This window comes from Chrysochloris asiatica, unplaced genomic scaffold, assembly GCF_000296735.1.
Source record: "Chrysochloris asiatica unplaced genomic scaffold, ChrAsi1.0 scaffold00190, whole genome shotgun sequence".
NCBI classification, from domain to species: domain Eukaryota; kingdom Metazoa; phylum Chordata; class Mammalia; order Afrosoricida; family Chrysochloridae; genus Chrysochloris; species Chrysochloris asiatica.
The window spans coordinates 767256-788909 of record NW_006408708.1 but is presented as its reverse complement, the minus strand read 5'-3'; the positions used below and the strand labels follow the sequence as shown (position 1 = coordinate 788909).

Here is a 21654-nt window from a genome sequence, read left to right as displayed (position 1 = left end):
TGTTGTTGTTGACCGAGCTCCTCACTACACGTCTAACTGATCCGCCATCTTGTAGGAGCAAGACCTGGTAGTGTAGTGGTTAGACCTCGCTGCTCTGAAGATCCTGGGTTGTTATTACAGCCCCCAAATTAGTATGACTGCTTTATGGATACAGAACAGAGCTTCCACGCAACTGAAAGCTGTGCCAAATAAACACAGATTGAGTAGAGGTTGAACAGTACATATAATCCCCTGGTGAGAAGGCAAATTTATTGCTGTTGTTATGAAGTGCCGTCTAATCAATTCTTACAGCAACCCTGTACAGGGTTTCTGAGGAGCGGCTGGTGAGTTTGAACCTCTGACCTGTGTTTAAAACCAACCTTGCAGTCAAGTGGTTATCCTGCAATGCCACACCAGGACTCCTTGGCAACTTTATCATGTTCTATATATTGGGCTGCTAACCTCAAAGCAAGCAGTTCGAAACTACCAGCCACTCCACGGGAGAAAGATGAGGCATTCTGCTCCCATAAAGATTTACAGCCTCAGAAACCCTGTACAGGGTCGCTATGGGTCGGAACCGACTTGACAGCACTTAACAACAACAACCACAACATATTGTTCTGGTTGAAATGATATCTTTAGAAAAACCATACCCACCGACTGTCATCAAGTTTATTCTGACTCACAGCAATCCTATAGGACAGAATAGAACTGACTGCTCCCTAGTATCTCTAAGGTTATAAATCTTTATGGGAGCAGAAAACCTCCTCTTTCTCTCTGGGAGTGGCTGTTGAGTTCAAACTGCTGACCTTGCAATTAACAGCCTAACCCATAACGGGCTCACCACCAGGCTCCTTTGTTATTGTGACGTGCCACTGAGTGGTTCAAACCAAGCTTGTGGTCCAATAATTTAACCTACAGCGCCATGCTCCTTTAGAACAAAAGAAAATATAAATAAGATTAAAGGGCTTTTTTTTCTGTTTGCTTGTTTGTTTTTAATTTCATTGTTTGTGATCTAAATAGTTTTGCTTGGTGATATTTTGCCCTGTGAATCAACAGTCAAGCTTTGCTCCAAAAAAAAAAAAATTTCTAAGGGCTAAATTCAGTTACAATACACATTCTAGAAAGTATAAAGAACTAAAACTAAGTATAGGCCCTGAGGCCTCTGCTTTCTTCCTAATATACTTTTCTAAAGTTCTGGATTTGAATTAAAATGATGATTGTTTTTCTTAAATTAATATATTTCCAGTATATTGCCTTCTAGAAATATAGAACTGGTTTTATATTCTCCGTTAATCCATAAAGATGTCAAGAAGTGCTTACTGGGAATATTAACTTTTATTTTCTACTTTTATTAGAAGGACTACTTTGTTTTAGAAAGAGAAATGTTAACTCACATTGTCTTATCTATAAATTATCTTTTGTTTTCCCAGGAGAAGAGGAGAATATGAGACATGTTTTGATTATTGTTAGGTGCCGTTGAGTGGGTTCCAACTCATAGTGACCCTATGCACACAACAGAACAAAACACTGCCAGGGCCTCCCCATCCTCACAATTGAATCCTTCCTTACGATTGAACCCATTGTTTCTTCTACTACTTTAACTCAATCTCACTGGGTGCCTTCCTCTTTTTTGCTGACCCTCCATTTTACTGAAAATAAAGTATTTTTCCAGGAACTGGTGCTTCCTGATAATGTGTTTGAAATATGAGAAACAAAGTCTTGCCATCTTGGTTTCTTAGGACCAGTCTGACTGTACTCCTTCCAGCACAGATTTTCTAGTTCTTCTGGCAGTCCTTGGTACTTTTGATATTCTTCTCCTGCACAGGATCTCTATGAGTCAGAACCAACTCAATGGCACCTAACAACAACTTCATCGGTTACTGTTAAGAACAAAGCAAAACAGATATTGATAGGCATCTTTGCTTGACCAAATCTTAATGTTGTTATAGTCAAATACATCAATTCTTCTATGGTCTTCTTTATTCATTGTCCAACTTTCACATGCCTATGAGGCTATTGAAAATACATGACTTGGATCAGGAACCCCTAAGTCCTCAAACTGATATCTTTGCTCTTGAATACTTTGGAGTTGTCTTAGGCAGAAAATTTACCATATGCAATACGTAGTTTGATTTCTTGACTGCTGCTCCCATGAATATTGATGGTGGACCCAAGCAAATAAACTCTTTTACAATTTCAATCTTTTCTCCGTTTATCATGATATTATTTATTGCTCCAGTGGTGAGGATTTTTATTTTCTTTACATTGAAGTGCAGCCCATACTTAAGGCTGTGGTCTTTGAACTTCATCAATATGTATTTTAAATTCTGTTCATTTTCAGCAAGCAAGGTTGTATCATCAGCATATTTCAGGTTGTTAATGAGTCTCCCTCCAATCTTGATGCCATATTCTTCTTCATATAATCCAGCTACTCGAATTATTGCTCATCATACAGATTGACTAAGGATGGTGAAAGAATACAACCCTGGCATACACCTTTCCTAATTTTAAACCATTCAATATGGTCTTGTTCTGTTAGAACAAGGTCTATGTATAGGTTCCTCATGAGCACAATTGTTATGGAATACACATTCTCTGCAAAACTGTCTAGAGCTTGTCATGATCTACACTGTCAAAGGGCTTTGGATAGTCAATAAAGTACAGCCAAGATCCATCTGACATCAGCAATGATATCTCTCACTTCACATCTGAATCTGAATATGTCTTAAACCTCTGGAAATTTCCTGTGACTATACTGTTGCAGTTGTGTGTTAGTTATCTTTAACAAAATTTTACTTGCATGTGATATTAATCATATTGTCCAGTGATTTCTGCATTCTGTTAGGTCATCTCTCTTTGGAATGGCTGTCTTCCAAATTTCTTGGAATAGATGAGTGAGTGCCTTCAGTGTTACCTCAGTTTGTTGAAAAATTTCAATTTATATTCCATCAGGTCCTTGAGACTTGTTCTTTGCCAATGACTTCAGTGTACCTTGGACTTCTTCTTTCACTACCATTGGCTTTTGCTCATATGCTGCCTGTTGAAATGGTTGAACATCAACCATTTCTTTTTGGTACAAGGACTCTATGTATTCCTTCCATCAGATTCCAAATGGCCAATGTCAGTCCATTTCAGTTCACTAATGCCTCGGATATTGATGTTTATACATTCCATTTGATTTTTTACAACTTCCAGTTTTCCTAGACTCAATTTTGTACATGGAATGTACAATTAATAGATGTACGTAGTTGTTTCTCATTTTGAGTTGTGCCCCACCAGCAAATGAAGATCCTGAAAGCTTTACTCTGTTTGCATCATCATGGTTAACTCTAATTTGAAGAGACATCTCTTCCCCGTTTGTATTTTGAGTGCCTTACAATCTGAAGGGCTCATCTTCTAGCATTATACCTGACAATATTCTGGTACTCTTCATCATGTTTCAATATTCAATATTCTGGTGACAGTATTCCACTGTTATTCATCAGGTTTTCAGTGGCTGAACATTCAGAGGTAGTCCGCCTCTCCTTCTTCTTAGTCTGTCTTAGTCTGCAAGCTCGGCTGATATCTGTCCACCGTGGATGACCCTGTGGATATTTAAAATACCAGTGGCATAGCTTTCTGCATCACAGCAATACACCAGCCACAGTATGACAAACTGACAGATTAGTGATGGGAAACAAGCATAATTAAATTTAACTATTTGAGACTTTTGATAGGTCACAGCATGGTCATGTTAACTTCATAATTATATGGCTTTTGAAGCCTAGGTGAAAGACTATTGTTGTTGTTAGGTGCCATCCAACCAGCTCCAACTCATTATCAACCCGATGTACAACAGAATGACACACCAGTGGATCCTGCAATGTACTCCCAATTGTTGTTAGTGCACTGTTGTTAAGTGCTGTCAAGTCAGTTACAATTTATAGTGATTCTTGCAGGGTTTCCAAGGAGCAGCTGATGGGTTTGAGCCACCGATTTTGTGTTTAGCAATCTAGTGCTTATCCTACAGCACCCTATCAGGACTCCATGTTGTTGCATTAGTTCATCTTCTTGTTTTTATTGTTTAATCTCCAATTTATGGGTAAGATTAGGATTAGAGTTAGAACACTGCTGTCAAATCACCTCCAACTCACGGCAATTCTCTGTATAAGTAGAGCCGTGCTCCACAGAGTTTTCACAACTGATTTTTAGGGAACAGATCACCAAGCCTTTTCTCCAAGACCCCGTTAGGTGTCCTTGAACCACCCACCTTCTGATTGGTAATACAGAGCATTAGCCATTTGCACAACTCAGACACTCATCTTTTACTTGTTTTGGGTGCAGTTGAGTCCATTCCAACTCATAGCTATTCCATATGACGGAGTAAATAATCTCCCCTCTAGTTTTCTTGGCTGTAATCTTTACAGAAGCAGATCATCAGTTCTTTCTTAACAGAGCCACTGGGTGAGTTTAAACTGCTAACCTTCAGTTAGCAGCCAACTACTTATTAACCTTTGTACCACCTATGCATATCTTGGCAAGCTTGTTGTTGTTGTAAAGTGCCATTGAGTCAGTCCTGACTCATCGAAATCCTGTAAAGGGTTTCCGAGTAGTGGCTGGTGAGTTTGAACTGCTGACCTTAAGGTTCAAACTGATCTTGAAGTCCAGTGCATTATCCTGCAGCACCATACCAGGACTATGCTACATTTTTCTCCATTTGACTTTAAAATTTAGTGCCAGAATCCATACATATGGTCATGCATAGATAATTTATTCATGAAGTCACTCTGAAGAATTATCATTTAATGAAAAAAGAAAAGGATGACAAGTTTTGTTTTCTACTAGTTCTTTTGATAGCTTCCTCGGTGATTATAGTTCTCAACAGCCCTAAGATCTAAGACCTGCTTGTTATTTTCATCCCTCCTACTGGACTGTGAACCACAAGATCGGCAGCTCAAACCCACCAGCTGCTCTTCGGAAACCCTATACAGGGTCACTATGAGAACCAACTAGACGACACTTAACAACAACAACAACACCATATTAGTAATCAATGAAAATATATATATACATATATAAACCATTTAGTTTGTGTCAGAAATAGATAATATATAAATTATCATTTCAAAACCAACATATTTGTATTAAGTTGTTCCTTTATCTGGAACGTCTCATCTCAAAAATGTACCATCTATTGTTTCTGAAATGCAGACTCTGTATTTGCTATTTCACAGGTGAGATCATTCTGATGAGGGACAATTGGGAGCAAAGCATTGAGATCAACAATAAAAGCTGATTGCAGTTCATTCTCAACCCCAGGAATCTGAGATAATGTATCAAAATGGTTTTAAGGTTAAGTACTAATAAGATTATGTATTATGTTTACCCACCTCACTTGCTGCTGCTGCTACTGGTGGCTATATGCCATCAAGTCGATTCTGACTTACAGTTAGCCCTGTAGAGGGTTTCTGTGGCTGCAAATCTTTTCAGGAGCACAGAAGGCCTTATCTTTCTCCTGCAGAGTGATTGGTAGACTCGAACTGTTGACCTTGAGGTTAGCAGCCCAACATGTAACCCACAACACCACCATAGCTTCTTCCTCTCTTACTAACGGAAACTATACCAGTTGCTTTCTAGTCAACTTTGACTTATGACAACCCCATATGTTTTGTATTAGAACTGCGCTCTTTGGGGTTTTCAGTGGCTGATATTTCAGGAGTAGACCATAAGCCTTTATTCAAAGGTTCCTATAGGTGGCCTGGAACCTCCAGCCTTTGGTTAGCAGCCAAGTGCTTAACCATTTGCACCACCCAGAGTGTGCCTCTAAGGGAAGCTACAGAACTCTCCTTTTAGGAGCTTACATACATAAACAGTTCTTTAACTGATCACTGCAGTACATGGCCTGATCCTCAGCATCAGAAACACCAAAAGCCTGATTTTCTCAATAGTCCCAGACATAGGACACATACCCATTCAATGTATGAGCCAAAATGCCAAAGTATAAATTACAATGAAAAGTCAAAGGGAACTGAAACCCAGAGTTGATACATTCTCACCTTCAGAGACTCTACATGGGTAGCCCTTTTATAATCCGGAAGCTGTGGATGAACATGGGCACAGCCATCTCCATCTCTGGCATATAACACTCAAGGTTCATGATCAGAATACCCCGTCTCTTTACATGGCTATAAACAGTCAACACAGTTTTTTTCTTCTTTTGGCAGCTCTTTTCTCAATTCCATGAGGACTAAACTTTGGCTAAAACATTTGTTATATGCTACATATTTAACCATACAAACTGATGAAGCTACACACGGACACATTCAGTTAAGCCCAATGAGTAAATGGCTTAACTGTAATGAATAAGTGCCAAATATATCTCAATCTCCATCATGGGAATCAACGATGTTTCAGGCAAAGTATTAGTTCTGTTAAATCACTGAGGTGTGACTTACTTCCTTCTTCAGTAGCCTAAAGCGCTAGGTGAATGCCCTTTATGGATGTTGCTTCTGCTTCAGCCCCCAGAATAAAGATATTCACAGATATTGTTTTCATAATGCTAATGATTCCTTTCAATAGTACCATTGTATTCTGACCCTGAGGAAACAATCACAAAGATTGTTAGTGTATCTTTGATACTGTAGGATCAGTACTGGACTGGGAACCACAAGGTTAGCAGTTCAAACCTAGCAGCTGCTCCTCAGAAACCCTATGGAGGATCATTATGAGTCCGAACTGACTCAAAGGCACTTAACAACAACAACCACCCTAATTTAAAATGTTGGCCCTGTAGCAGGGGCAAGATGAAATTAGGGACATTAGTTAATCAACAGAGTGAATCTGTTCTAACAATGCTGCTGTTAGGTGCTATAGTGATGGTTCAGACACATGGTGATCCTATACACAAAAGCACAAAATACTGCCCAGTCCTGGGCCACCCTCAGAGTTGTTTCACTGGAGGTCATTGCTGCTGTCACTGTACCAGTCCATCTCATTGGGGGTCTTCCTTGTCTTTGCTGGCCCTCCTAAGAACACTTTATAATATGTCCCTACTTATATTAAACCAAAGAATTTCCTTTCTGTTTCCAGTAAATGATTCAAAAATTTTGTAACCTGCCACAAAAAGGAATTGGTGTTCAGTTTCATAGAAAGCTATTCATTTTATCCTGAGAACATTTATAAATATGTATAAAATGCCTATAGAAATTTCCAGCCTGATTAATATCTTTGTCACTAGATGAGCATCTAACAGCATGATGACAGATATGAAACAAACAAAAAACACAGTAAGAAAAAATTGTGGCAAAATAGGCACAACTAAACCTAAAAAAAGTGGTTAAGACTATTGCCGTGGACCAAAACAGACTTCAACAGACACTTTTTACTTTTTTTAAGTGAAAGACATACCAGAGTAAGACAAAAATTGTCCAAACTCTGACTGTAGAATTTACTTTAATCATCTTTTAGAAAAGACAAATGCATCATTTTTTGACATAATCTTCTTTCTTTTCAATACATTTTGTCCATCTGTCAACAAGCTTTCAAATTCCCTTACTAAAAAAAAATGTTTTAGGCTGAGCTGTGAGCCACGAATGCATTGCTGTCTTCATTTCTTCATTAGTGGTGAATCTTGGTCCTCAGGGGACCAAACAGGTGAAAGCCCAATGGAGGAAGATCGGGACTGGGAGGATACTTTAATACCTCAAAAGGAATTTTTTTGCAAAGTGTCAACAGTGTGGGCATAGATGTGCAGACATGCATTGACATGCAAGATCATAATGTTCTTGGATAGAGACCTCTGCGTTAAATCCAAAGTTTAGGCTTCAGCTCTTCAGTGAGCATCTCACTGCAACTAGCACTGTTGATTGTTGAGCCTTTTTCCTGATAGTGTTCCAATAGGGGCCATTGAGAATCCTAGATCAATTTTCCAGCTGATGGTTGACTTTGGAACATTGTCTTGGTCAGCGATTGAGGATGTTTCCATTCCATACTCCCAGGTGTGCAGTGATGAATCTATGTCTCATCACCAGTAATGATTTTTTTAAAGATACTTACCTTCTTCCTTCGGGTATCAGTCCAAATTTTGTTTGCAGATGTCCAAATGCTTCTGTTTATGTTCTGCTATGAGTTGTTTCGGTACTCATCTCACACAAACTTGTCAAGACCCAAGTCTGTTGTGGATTATTTCATAGGCAGAACCATTTTTAATTTGCAAATGATTTGCCATATAATCCATGTCACTTGTCTATTCGACAGAATCATTTCACGTGCAGACTCATTGTTGTCATCAGCCATGGTCGTGGAAGGGTGTTTTAATATAACCAGAGTGTGGGTAATTTTTCACTCACCCTCATACATTGCTCAGTTGCTAAGCCCAGAAAACTAATCAGAAGAAACAGTATCACTGTACTTTATAGGGCTAGTATATTATGATAGTAATTGCTACCATCTTTAAAAATCAATAAAGTAGCAAAACCTTAACTTCCGTTTTTGTTTTGTTTTGTTTTTTTAAGTTTAGGTAAAAGAAAGAAAGAAAGAAAACCTTTAGAAAGCTTCACCCAAGCATCTCAGAAATAAAGACTTTGCCCTTTAGAAACAGGAAGAAGAGAACATTCCCAAAATGACATAACCAGGAACCACCCTTGCTTGTAATAGGGATGCTTACACTAAGAAGTGGTTCTCAGGTAGAGATGTTGGCTATGTTTGGTCTTTTTCAGCCTCCTTGATATCAACAAACTCTTCTCTGCTTAGTGAACATTTAACCACCGGTAGTCCATAGCAATGGACTTCTGGTGTGGTGCTGTAAGATCAACACTGGACTGGGAACCACAAGGCCAGCAGTTCAAACATACCAGCTGCTCCTTGGAACCAACTCGATGATACTTAACAACTACCACAACAGTCCATAACAACAGCATCCGTGGTCAGTTTACCCTTTGGCATTGTTAACATGTTACCTGGTTCTGCGCCATGCCCATGATTGGGTCAGGATACATCCATTGCGATCCATAGGATTTTCATTGGCTGTTTTTCAGAAGTAGATCTCTAGGCCTTTATTCCTGGTCCACCTTAGTCTGGAAGCTCCACTGAAACCAGTTCAGCATCAGAGCAACACACAAGTATCTGTTGACAGACAGAAGGTGACTGGGCATGAGATACATTGTCTGAATTGCCCAGTCTCCAATATGGAAAGTGAGATTTCTATCACTGAGCTCACAGTTTCCCCTTAGAATTGGTGGTGGTGGTGGTGTACCATGGAGTCGGTTTCCACTCATAGTGACACTGCATAGCGTTTCTGAGGTTGTAAATCTTTATGGGAGTAGAAAGCCTCATCTTTCTCCTGAAGAACCACTGATAGTTTTGAATTGCCAATCTTGAGATTAGCATCCCAACTTGTAATCACTACGCTACCAGAGCTCCTAGTTATGTCAAATTCTTTTCCATTTCCGTTCTGAATCTTTCAAGGAAATGGAGTCTGTTCTTCTGGTTATTATGAGATTTGCCAGTACCACTGGAATCAGATAGAAGGATTTTTTTTTCCAAGCCATATTCAAAGGTGTGGGGGGGGGGGGTGTTGTGGAACAAGGGATGTCATTGCTGACATCAGATGGATCTTGGCTTAAAGCCAAGAATACCAGAAAGATGTTTACCTGTGCTTTATTGACTATGCAAAGGCTTTTGACTGTGTAGATCGTAACAAGCTAGGGACAACATTGTGAAGAATGAATATTCCAGAACACTTAATTGTGCTCATGAGGAACCTATACATAGACCAAAAGGCAGTCTTTCAAAACAACAAGGGAACACTGAGTGGTATGAAATTAGGAAGGGTGTACACCAGGACTTGTATTGTTCCACCATACTTATTCAATCTGTATGTTTAGCAAGTAATCCAAGAAGCTGGATTATATAAAGAAAGATTGGAGGAAGACTCATTAACAACCTGCAGTGTGCAAATTTACATGCTGAAATTTAAAAAGACTTGAAATATTTACTGATGAAGATCAAAGCCTTCAGTATGGGTTGCACCTCAATGTAAAGAAAACAAAAACCCTCACTGCTTGACCAATAAATAACATCATGATAAATGAAGAAAAGATTGAAGTTGTCAAAGACTTCATTTTGCTTGGATCCACCATCAACACTCGTGACAGCAACAGTTAAGAAATCAAACGACATATTTAATTAGGCAAATCTGCTACACAAGACCTCTTTAAAGTGTTCAAGAGCAAAGATGTCAGTTTGAGGACTAAGGTGTGCCTTACTCAAACCTTGATATTTTCAATAACCTCATTTGCATGTGAAAGTTGAACAATGAATAAGGAAGACGGTAGAAGAATTGATGAATTCAAGTTATAGTGTTGAAGAAGAATATTACAGGTATCATGGACTGCCAGAAGAAGAAACAAATCTATATTGGAATATGTACAACCAGAATGCTTGTTAGAAGACAAGATGGTCAGACTTTGTTTCTCATACTTTGGATGTATTATCAGGAGGAACCTGGAGAAGTACATTTGGTTAAGTGGAGGGTCAGTAAATAAGAGGGAGACCCACAATGAGATGGATTGGCACAGTGGCAGAATAGCAACAATTGTGAGACTAGCGCAGGTCTGGGCAGTGTTTCATTCTGTTGTGCATACCATACGGTCACTATGGAACTGACTTGGCAGCACCTAACAACAACAGTGATGAATATTATTCAACATCTTTTCCACATGCTTGTTATCCATTTTTATATCTTCTCTGGTAAAATGTATATTCAAGTCCTTTGCCCATTTTCTTATTGGATTTTTTTGTCTTTGTGTTGCTAAGTTGGAGACGCTCTTTATATATTCTAGCAATAAAGCCCTTATCAGATATATGTTTCCAAAGCATTTTCTCACATTTTATATTTTGTCTCTTTACTTTGTTAAAGGCATAACAAATTATCCTGACTTAAAAAAACATATTTGCATAAGTTCAAAATATATCAGAAGTGAGTTTAATTGATCTACTCAGAAAATACTCAAGTATATGTGTATCTGGCCACTATGCTGCTAAGGGCAAAAACACATGTGAACTATCATCCCAAACCTTGAGAGATTCATAGCTCTCTGATGAAAGCACAGGATGGGGTGGTAGAGTAGTAGCTTTACTTTGTTTTGTTTTTACTTTTTAAAGAACTGCTAGATTGAGAGAAGGGGTATTAAGGAGACTATTTAGGACATTTGATGTGTGTTTTGAGGACACAGTGAACTAGGATTTGTCTCTACCTGGGTAATCGCAATGTGATAAATTTACCACTTTGATGAATGAGAAAAGAGAGAAGTTGCTTTGGGATTGACCATAGCATAGTCCCAGGGCTTTATCAAGGCAAAAGATGTCAGAGGGCTGCCATGGACCAGATGCAAGCCATCTTTGTGAGAGTCACCATGGACTTGTCAAAGTCTTGCACCATTAGGAGGGGTGGACAGAACTTAGCAGTGATACTGAGGAATGAGCTAAGGAAGTGACCAGCTAGGAGAGAGCTTACTCATCCACATCAAGCAAATTGCAGATGAGAGATACTGTTCTCAGGGTGAGAGGTCTCTGAAGAATCCACACGAGTGCCAATGAGAAAAAGAATTTGTTTTCTTCTATCTTCCAAATATAGAGAGTACTGGTCACCATAATCATACCTGTCAAGAAGGTACTTTTCTGCCCCTTTTCTTCTTTTCAGTCCCAAGCATGGAGGCCTCAGAAACACCCATTAATGAGAATGGGAAAACAAAGTAAAAGCTCTAAGACAAATGAGAATTTGGCTCTACCACCCTCTCCTGAGTGTTGTTGTTGTTTAGTGCCATTGAGTTAGTTCGAACCCATAGAGACCTTGTATAGGGTTTCCAAGAAGCAGCTGGTGGGTTTGAACTGCCAACCTAGTGGTTCACAGTCTAGTGCTGACTCTACAACACCACATCAGGAGTCCCTGATATAGGTGAGCAAATGACACAGAACTATTAAAAATGTCAGCTTGAGGGCTAAGGTACGCTGACCCAAGCCATGGTATTTTCAATAATCTCATATGCGTGTGAAAGCTAGACAGTGAAGGAAGACTGTAGAAGAATTGATGCTTTTTAGTTATGGTGTTGGAGGAGAATATTGAAAGTGCCATGGGCTGCCAAAAGAACAAACAAATCTGTGTTGGAAGAAGTACAACCAGAGTGCTCTTTGGAAGCCAGGATGTCCAAACCTCATCTCTTATACTCAGACATATTGTCAGGAGGGACCAGTCACTGGAGATGATATCATGTTTGGTAAGGTGCAGGGTCAGAAAAAAAGAGGAAGACCCCCCAGCATGATGGATTGGCAAAATGGCAGCATCAATGGGCTCAAGTGTGGCAACAATTGTGAGGCTGGTCCAGGACCGGGCAGTGTTTCATTCTGTTGTGCATAGCGTTGCTATGAATTGGTACTGACTCGATGGCATCTAACAACATTCAAAATGTTAGGAGAGGATATGGGAAGCAATGTTCAATTTCTTAAGAAAATCAAAGATAAATTCCCAGAACAAGTAACTCTTTATTGAGGTTTTTAAGGAATGAGTAATATCCCACTGAGTTTTGGTACTGGCAAAGAAGGTTGAAAGTATCATTGTCTGATAGAAGGACAAACAAATCTATCTTGGAAGAAGTGCCGCTAGAATGCTCCTTAGAAGCAAAGCTAATGAGACTTTGTTTCATATACTTTGAACATGTTATCAAGAGGGACCAGTCCTTGGAAAAGTAAAGGGTCAGCTTGGTGAAATAGACAGTCAATGAAAAACAGGCAGACCCTGACTGAGATGGATTGGTACAATAGCAACAATGGGCTCAAGCATAGCAACAATTGTGAGAATGGCGCAAGATCAGGCAGTGTTTCCTTCTTTTGTACACAGGATGGCTCTAAGTTGGAACAACTTGATGGCACCTAACAACAACAACAACAACTTTGCACATGTTGTCAGGAAGGGGCAATTCCTGGAAAAGGACATCATGATTGGTAAAGTGGACAGTCAGTGAAAAAAATAAGGTCCCCAATGAGATAGATGGACACAGTGGCATCAACAATGGGTTTAAACATAACAATTGTGAAGTTGACTCAGGACAGGGCAATGTTTTATTCTATTGTGCACAGGATCTCTATGAGTCAGAACCAACTCAATGTCACCTAACAACAATTTCATCGGTTACTGTTAAGAACAGAGCAAAACAGATATTGATAGGCATCTTTGCTTGGCCAAATCTTAATGTTGTTATAGTCAGATTTGTGTTTCACCTCCCCTTTATCTGCCCCAAAAACCTTCCCAGGTTTTTTTCCACCCTCTCTTTCTAGAAAGTCAGTTTCTGTCTCTAAAGGCAATATTTCTGGCACTTTAGCTAACAGCATTCAACCTTCCTCCAGGATTTCTGTTGAGCTCTGTTATCAGCAAATGCTATGAGAGATGGCATAAGAGAAATCCCCATAAAGAGCAATTTTCTCCCAAGAAATTGTTGTTATTGCTAGCTGTTTTCAAGTAGCCTCCTACTCATTGTGACCTTCTTTATAACAGTGCAAAATGTTAACTGATTCTGCACCATTATCACTGGTATATTTAAGTTCATTAGTGTGGCAAGGGTCCTCATCTTTGAGCATTGTATCAAACAGTAATCTGTTCTGATCCATAAGGTTCCCAAGGCCTTTTTAAAGTTCTATCAAGCAAAAAATGACATTTTGATGATTAAGGTGTAAACTGACCCAAGCCATGGTCTCTTCAGTTGCCTGATCAGTATGCAAAGACAATACTAAAAACTCACACATAGAGAATAGATGCTTATGAATTATGGTATTGGGGAAGAATATTGAATATCCTGGTGTGGCGCTGTGGGTTAATGCACCAGACTGCAAAGCCATTTGAACTGCATGGTCGGCAGTTCAAGCTCACCAGCTGCTCCTTGGAAACCCTGTACAGGGTCGCTGTGGGTCAGAACCGACTCGACAGCACTTCACAACAACAACAAGTATACTTTGGGGAGAATGAACAAATCAGTCTTAGAAGCAATACGAGAATGCTCCTTACAAGTGTGAATGATGAGACTTTGGCTTAATTTCTTAGGACACAGAAACATGAAAGACCAATCACAGGACAAAGATATCATGCTTGGTAGAATGTCATTGAAAATGAGGGAAAGCCTCAATAGGATGTTTGGCACAACAGCTACAACCCTGGACTCAAACATACCAAAGACCATACAGATGATGCGGGACCAGGCAGTTTTTCATTCTGATATGAAAAAGGTCCCCATGAGTCAGAGTTGACTTGATGGCAAATAACAATCCCAATTTTCAGAAATAGATTGCCAGGCACTTCTTCCTAGTTTGTCTAAGTCTGGAACCTTTACTGATGCCTGTCCACCCTGGTTGCTGCTGTTGTTAAGTGCTGTCGAATAAGTTCCGACTCATATCAGGAATAGTTGGTGGGTTTGAACCACCGGCCTTGTGGTTAGCAGTCCAGTGCTTATCCTACAGTGCCACAGCAGGACTCCAAATAGAGGGCTCACCTGGGATCCACCAGAAGTGACCATGCTAACATTTGAAATACCAGGTACATATCTTACTGCATCAGAACAACATGCAAACCACCATAATACAACCACCTGACAGACAGATGGCAATTCCCAAGAAAATGCCTCCCTAACTTCCCATTATTCTCCCAAACAATAACTGACTTGCCTGAGTAACAGCAATTCAGCTAATTTTCCCCAGCAGGGAACTTTCACTTAGGTGACAGAAATCCCTTAAAACAGAAAATTGAACAGAACTTCATCTGATTTTTCTCACTACACTTCTTGGAGTCAACAGCAATGACCTATGGCTCTTGTACATAGCTTTTTGTATGCTTTGGGTTTCTCTTCTCAAGCTATAGAGCAACAGGGTGGGTAGTATCCATCAAGACTGATGATGTGACAAAGCCCTGGGCTCACACAGGGCCAGGGGGAGACAGAATGCTTGGGAGTAGAAGCATTTTCAGTTTGTTCTTTCCTTACTCTCTAGAGCCTGTCCTACACTTTGGGGTTGCTGAGTATCATGTCGATAAAAGTGCTGACAATCTGGAGGTTTGTGTCTGGAGAACAGGTCCTGATCTTTCCCAAGCAGCCTCTGTCACCGTGCGTTCCAGAAGGACCGAGCCAGTCTCAGCAGCAGGTAAGACAGCCATCTTTAAAATGTAATTAAAAGTGTTATTGTCATGATATACATTATGGCTGGGTCTAGTCTATCAAGGGGGTCCCTGAGTGGTAAAAAAAAAAAAAAAACAGCATGCTCAACTACTAACTGAAAGGTTAGAGGCTCAAGTCCATCCAGAAGCTCCTCAGAAGAAAGGCCTGGCAACCTACTTCCCAAAAAATCAGCCACTGCAAACCCTATGGAGCACAGTTCTGCTCTGAAGCATATAATAGGATTGCCATGAGTCTGAGTTGTCTCCACAACAAGTATTAGTTTGTCAAATGTAACATATCTAGACTTTGTGGATGTTTTCTGATTTTAAGTTTTTCCTCCCTAAGTGTATAAACAATCTGTACATATAACTGCTCTTGCTTATGAAATAAACAATATGCTAACAGTTTATTAATGAATCATTTAATAGTCATTTCATCAATTCAGTAATAAATCATATACCTCTATGGCTTATTCCTTATCCATTTGCTCTTTGTGGGTCCAAATTAATTTTCCAAAGTTCAGACCATGTGTAGATACTATAAGTTGCTCATAAAGCATAATAGCAACCCCTGTTGAGTGAAGCCCTGCCCCTGGGAGAATCAAGTCACATATTGTTGTTGTTGTTGTTGTTGTTGTTGTTATGTGCCGTGGAGTCTGTTCCGACTCATAGCGACCCTGCATAGGGTTTCCGAGGCTGTAAATCTTTACAGGAGCAGAAAGCCTCATCTTTCTCCCGCGGAACAGCTGGTAGTTTCGAACTGCTGACCTTGCAGTTCACAGCCCGATTCATAGCCACTATGCTACCAGAGCTTCTTTTTAGACCTTTGAAATATAAAAGGTTTTCACTTTTGACTCTTGAGAGGTTCCTTGGCTTCAAGCAGCATCTCCCTGTGTCCCACTCATCTTTGCCTTCCCTGGTATGGATGATCAAGGCCCAGCTAGCAGTGGTGCCAGACTATTCTGAATATCATTTCCTATCCTGAGCCTGTCAGCTTCATTAGGAGAAGAGAAACAAAACAAAACAATAGGATCCAACAGGAAAAGACAGCTATATTGTCATCTACATTGATATCCATATCATCTTATTCACCGCTACTTCCTTTGGGTCTCATGGGAAATGGACATTCATATATATCCAAAACATATCAGAATACCTTTAGATAAAAGCAAAGTAGAAACATTACTCCTAACAAACTCAACAATCTAAAAACCTATGCTAATGGACCAGGCAGAAGGAAAAAGAAATAAACACTTAACCATGAAATGGAAGCCTTGTTTAAGCATTTACCCAGAAACAATTGAGGAAATTAAAGACACCCAGTTAGGTTTACAATCCAGTGCTTGCATTTGAAGGACTGCATGTTATACAACCTTAGTGAATCTATCATAGGATATGAAACAAAACAAACAACAAAAAATCATTGCTTTGAGTTGATTCCAACTCATAGAGGCTCTATCATAAGACAACATGAAACTAGTGATTATCCTTACTAGTTCTTTTTGTTTGTTTGGGATGTTTTGGTTGGTTGGTTGGTTGGTTGGTTGGTTTGGATTTGTTTTAGTTTTGCTTTGTATGGTTTTATTGTTCTAAGAGGGCTGGGCCATTTCTCACTCTATTCGTATCCAGGGAACCAAAAGCAAATTAGATCAAGTGACTCCTTGGAGTGTTTTGCTTGTATTTACTCAGAGAGACCTAATTTATTTAAATAAAATCCTTTGCTTTTGAATCACAACAAAGTAATGATCTGTCTGCTAGCTCTCAGGGAGGGAAGAACCTAATGACCAATTGAAGTACCATCTATGCTTGGGGTGGTGATTCATGGGTTTAACATGAGAAATGTAGAGGTAACTGCTTAGACTTTGTCATCAATCCAAAACCAAATCCACTGCCATCAAGTCAATTGTGACTCATAGCAACCCTAAAGGACAGAGTTGTTGTTAAGTGCTGTCAAGTCGGTTCCAACCCATAGCAACCCTGTATAGGGTTTCTGAAGAGCAGCTGGTGAGCTTGAACTACTGACCTTGCTGTTCAAACTGACTTTGCAATCCAGAGCATTAACCAACAGTGTCACACCAAGACTCCATAGAAAGAGTAGAACTTCCCAATAGGGTTTCCAAGGCTATAAATCTTTATAGATGCAGACTGCCTCATCTTTCTCCAATGGTGATCATCAATGGAGCCTAGTAAATATTCAAGTTGGTTAATTAGCATGATAATAACTTAACATATGTTGTTGTTAAGTGCCATCAAGTTGGTCCCAATTCATAGCAACCCTGTATAGGGTTTCCAAGAAGTGACTAATGAATTTGAACCACCAACCTTGTAGTTAGCAATCCAGTGCTTATCCTATAGCACTACACCAGGACCCACAATTTAACATACATGTAACTATATATTATTTGTTTATTAGACATGCATGGTAATTATAACTTCATGCATTAAATGTATATAATTTCAACATACTGTGGGTACCTTTGCCTTATTATCTAAACTCTTTACAAAAACCTTGTAAGGTAACTATAATTAATCCCATTTTTGCAATTGAAGAACCTGAGACTCAAAGAGGTTGAATAATTTGTACATGTAAGCAGTAGAACCGAGATTTGGATGAGAATTCATAGGATCCCAAACCTGTGCTCTGCCCACTACTTCCCTAGCTAACATAATCTTGTTTTATTCTTATTTAATATAATTATTTGCTGAATTCAAAAAACTTTTCTGAAACAATTTGAAATTTACAGAAAAGTAACAGGTACATTGTGCATTCAAATGATACTCTAACTCCTAAAAACATTGTTGTTGTTGTTGTTACGTGCCATCGAGTTGGTACCGACTCATAGCGACCTTATACACAGCAGAATAAAACACTGCCCGATCCTGGGCCAACTTCACTATCATTGCCATGCTTGAGCCCATTGATGCTGCCACTTGTCCAATCCATCTCGCTGAAACCCTATACAGAAACGCTATAAGTCGGAACCAACTCAACAGTGATTAACAACAACCATTATATTTATTTTGATACTTAAATTATCATTTGATGACTTTTTAAATGAGTAGCAAAGATGTTACATGGCCAGATGGACCCATTTGCAACACATTAATAGCAAACAAGAGATTAGGAACTTCAAAGGGTGAGAAAATTAGAGAATTTTTACGATTAAGCAGATGTCAGCCAGAGGTATATGAGTTAATTCTAATCAAACTGAAATATACAATAGATCTCTTAAAGGATAAAAATAACAAAGGTAAATCTCATTTCTAATTGAAGTTGCCTTGGATGTAAACTGGGGGATTTTTGTGGAATGTTGTAAGGTGATATATACGCCTTGTGTAGGCATGGATAGCCCTGGTGAGGTTGGCACATGGATAGGATAAGAGTGACTTTCATGGCAGTTGACAGAATATGGATGTTTTCCTGTTCTGGGGATGGAACTCACAGAATACAGTTCTGACAGTGCTGTACTATATAGAGGAATGCTGCCAAGTTCATGAGACCACTTGTTTTTCTCTGAATGAAAACACAACAATAGTTCTCCTGTATCACTCCTTTTCCTTTCCCGCCAGCTGGACTAGATTATGTCGGCATCAACCGAAATCTGGACTTCGCTCCTGGGGTACGCATGCAAATATTCCAAGTGACGATCCTTGGTGACCTGGGACAACCCATCTTGGAAGGTCCAGTGAACTTTGAATTATTTCTTCAGATGCCAATAGGTGCAGTGCTTGGAGAACCAAATAAAAGCATCATATTCATCAAGGACTGTAAGCAAAGTGTTTGTATGTAGTTCCTTTGAATGAAAGACTTTAAAGGAGTAAAATAGCCAAAACACAACTCACAACAGAAGGAAACTCTACCATTCCTAGATCTTAGCAGCTCTGGGATGCTAATGATAATTTACTGTCATTTTAAGTTATGTTGATATGTACATACATAATTTGCTTGACTACATATGTATATATATGTGTGGGGTTGAGCCCCAAAAGGATAATATTGTGCTTTTGCTACCCTCCTGTTCTCTTTAACCTTGTTTGTAAAGCCATTGTCATCAATTAAAGGAATAGTTAAGAACAAAAGGGTCAATCTCTTTACTAATTGATGCTCGATATTTAGCACTTTTGAAATATGTGTCTGCTACCAGTGAAACAAATCTTTTGTTTTATCAGTTTATTGTGAAAAAAAAGAGCCCTCTGGTAGCGTAGTGGTTATGAATCGGGCTGCTAACCTCAAGGTCGGCAGTTCGAAACTACCAGCAGTTCCATGGGAGAAAGATGAGGCTTTCTGCTCCCATAAAGATTTACAGCCTCGGAAACCCTGTACAGGGTTACTAAGATTTGGAACTGACTCCATGGCACATAACAACAACAACAATTAAATTTTCAAGTAAACCTAAAGGTTACTCTGGCTGCTGAGGTTTCCCTCAACAAGTCTTTTATCAGAAACACTTTTTGTTGTTGTTACGTACCATCGAGTCAGTACCAACAAATAACAACACTGTACAACAGACCGAAACACTGCCCAGTCCTGGGCCAGCCTCACAATTGTTGCCACACTTGAGCCCATTGATGCTGCCACTTTGCCAATCCATCTCATTGGGGGGGTCTTCCTCTTTTTCTCTGACCCTCCACCTTACCAAACATGATATCCTTTTCCAGTGACTGGTCCCTCCTGACAATATGTCCAAAGTATGAGAGATGAAGTTTGGCCATCCTGGCCTCCAAGGAACACTCTGGCTGCACTTCTTCCAACACAGATCTGTTGGTTCTTTTGGCAGCCCATGGCACTTTCACTATTCTCCTCCAACACCGTAACTCAAATGCATCAATTGTTCTGTGGTCTTCCTTATTCACTGTCCAGCTTTCTCATGCATATGAGCTTATTGAAAATACCATAGCTTGGGTCAGGTGCACCTTAATCCTCAAGCTGATATCTTTGATCTTCAATTCTTTCAACTCTTACTTCCTTTGAAAACTCTTTTGTAAATAAAGGTAACAAAAAGTCAAATGGCAATAATAAACAAATGTGAGTAGCTAATTTTTTAATGCAAATAGAAATATGGAAAAGAAAAGGCAAAGAGTTGTATACACCAAAACTATCTGTAATTAATTCCTAAATAGCTTTAAATTGACAATGTAGTCATTAGTAGCTTCAGTCAATTAACATATGAATCAAACTTTCTAAATTATTTTGAAATCCATGTTTGTGTTTCGTTATTATTTTTTAACTATTTCTTATTCAAACCTTTTTATTTTAACTTGTGTTTTAGATAGTGCTTTACCTATTCTCAAGACAATATGACAACTAATAGAAACTATTTCCAGCATCCTATCCCTAGAGTAGTGGTTACAAATCAGGCTGCGAACCACAAGGTCAGCAGTTTGAAACTACCAGCTATTCCACAGGAGTAAGATTTACAGCCTCGGAAACCCTGTACAGGGTCGCTATGAGTCAGAACCGACTCCATGGCACATAACAACAACAACAACAACATCCCTAAACTGGAGCCCTAGTAGCATAGTGGGATATGCATTGGGCTGCTAACAGCAAGGTCAGCAGTTTGAATCCACCAGCCACTCTGTGGGAGAACTATGAGGCTTTCTGCACCCATAAAGATTTACAGCCTCAGAAACCCTATATAGGATCTCTGTGAGTCAGACTCGACTCAATGGCACTTAACAACAGCAACAACCACATGACAAGGTGAAAACAACAAAAATGAGCACCAAACCATTTGTCCCACATTTTATACTCATGCTGGTTCCAAAATTCATTGTAATGGCCACACTGAGTGCAGACACCATACTCACAGTTTTGAGGTCTTTTAGGGACGTTAATAGGTTACAATTCAAAGTCAGAAATGCTAAGGGCGCAGTTTTTCCAGTCAGTACAGCTTCTCCTTTGCCCTGCCCCAAGGCAGACTTCTCTCTGGCCCTCATCATTTTGGCCTGTCCTCTACCCTGCTTCAGCAATGCCACAAAGCTCTTTTAGGGCTGCTGATAAATGCTTACAGGGTACACCACTCCACCATAAGCCTAAGTCTGATAGTGCTCAGCTCTAACTTTGCAGGTCAGTGAACCAGAGACACCTCTATCTGCAAGCAAGCCTCCTGCCCACTTCCCCCCTGGGCTGGGAAGTCCACTGCTCTGTCTCCTACTCTGGTTCTTGGTTCTGCTCTTGCTGTTCCTCTGCCACTCCTCCATTGTCACAGCTCTCTGTCCCTGGGTTCAGGAGATTCAATGCACAGGGATCTCAAGATCCAAAGAACACGCTCCTCTCGTGACTCTTCATTTTTCATAATAGTGAGGTCCCCCCTTCTGTTGCTGAGATGGCTCATTTTAAATCCATGTTAGAGTTCGAAGATTTTGCCCTCACAATTAACTGCTAGCAATCACAACTGAACCATATCACCCTGTCAGAATCTTCACCCATCTTCTCTTACCCAGACTCAACAAGGCAAAAACATTGTTTGACATACGTTACAAAGACTATGGGTAGA

The 21654-nt window shown here is 39.6% G+C and overlaps 1 protein-coding gene across 1 annotated transcript in view; it reads left to right on the top strand.

Moving 5' to 3' along the window:
• FREM3 (FRAS1 related extracellular matrix 3) overlaps nucleotides 1-18945 on the top strand; it is a 141842-nt gene extending 122897 nt beyond the window's left edge. The window contains exons 7-8 of the mRNA XM_006872282.1: nucleotides 14992-15141; nucleotides 18725-18945. Coding sequence (XP_006872344.1) covers nucleotides 14992-15141; nucleotides 18725-18945 — 371 coding nt within the window. The remainder of the gene's footprint in view (nucleotides 1-14991; nucleotides 15142-18724) is intronic.
• The last annotated feature ends 2709 nt before the right edge of the window (nucleotides 18946-21654 follow it).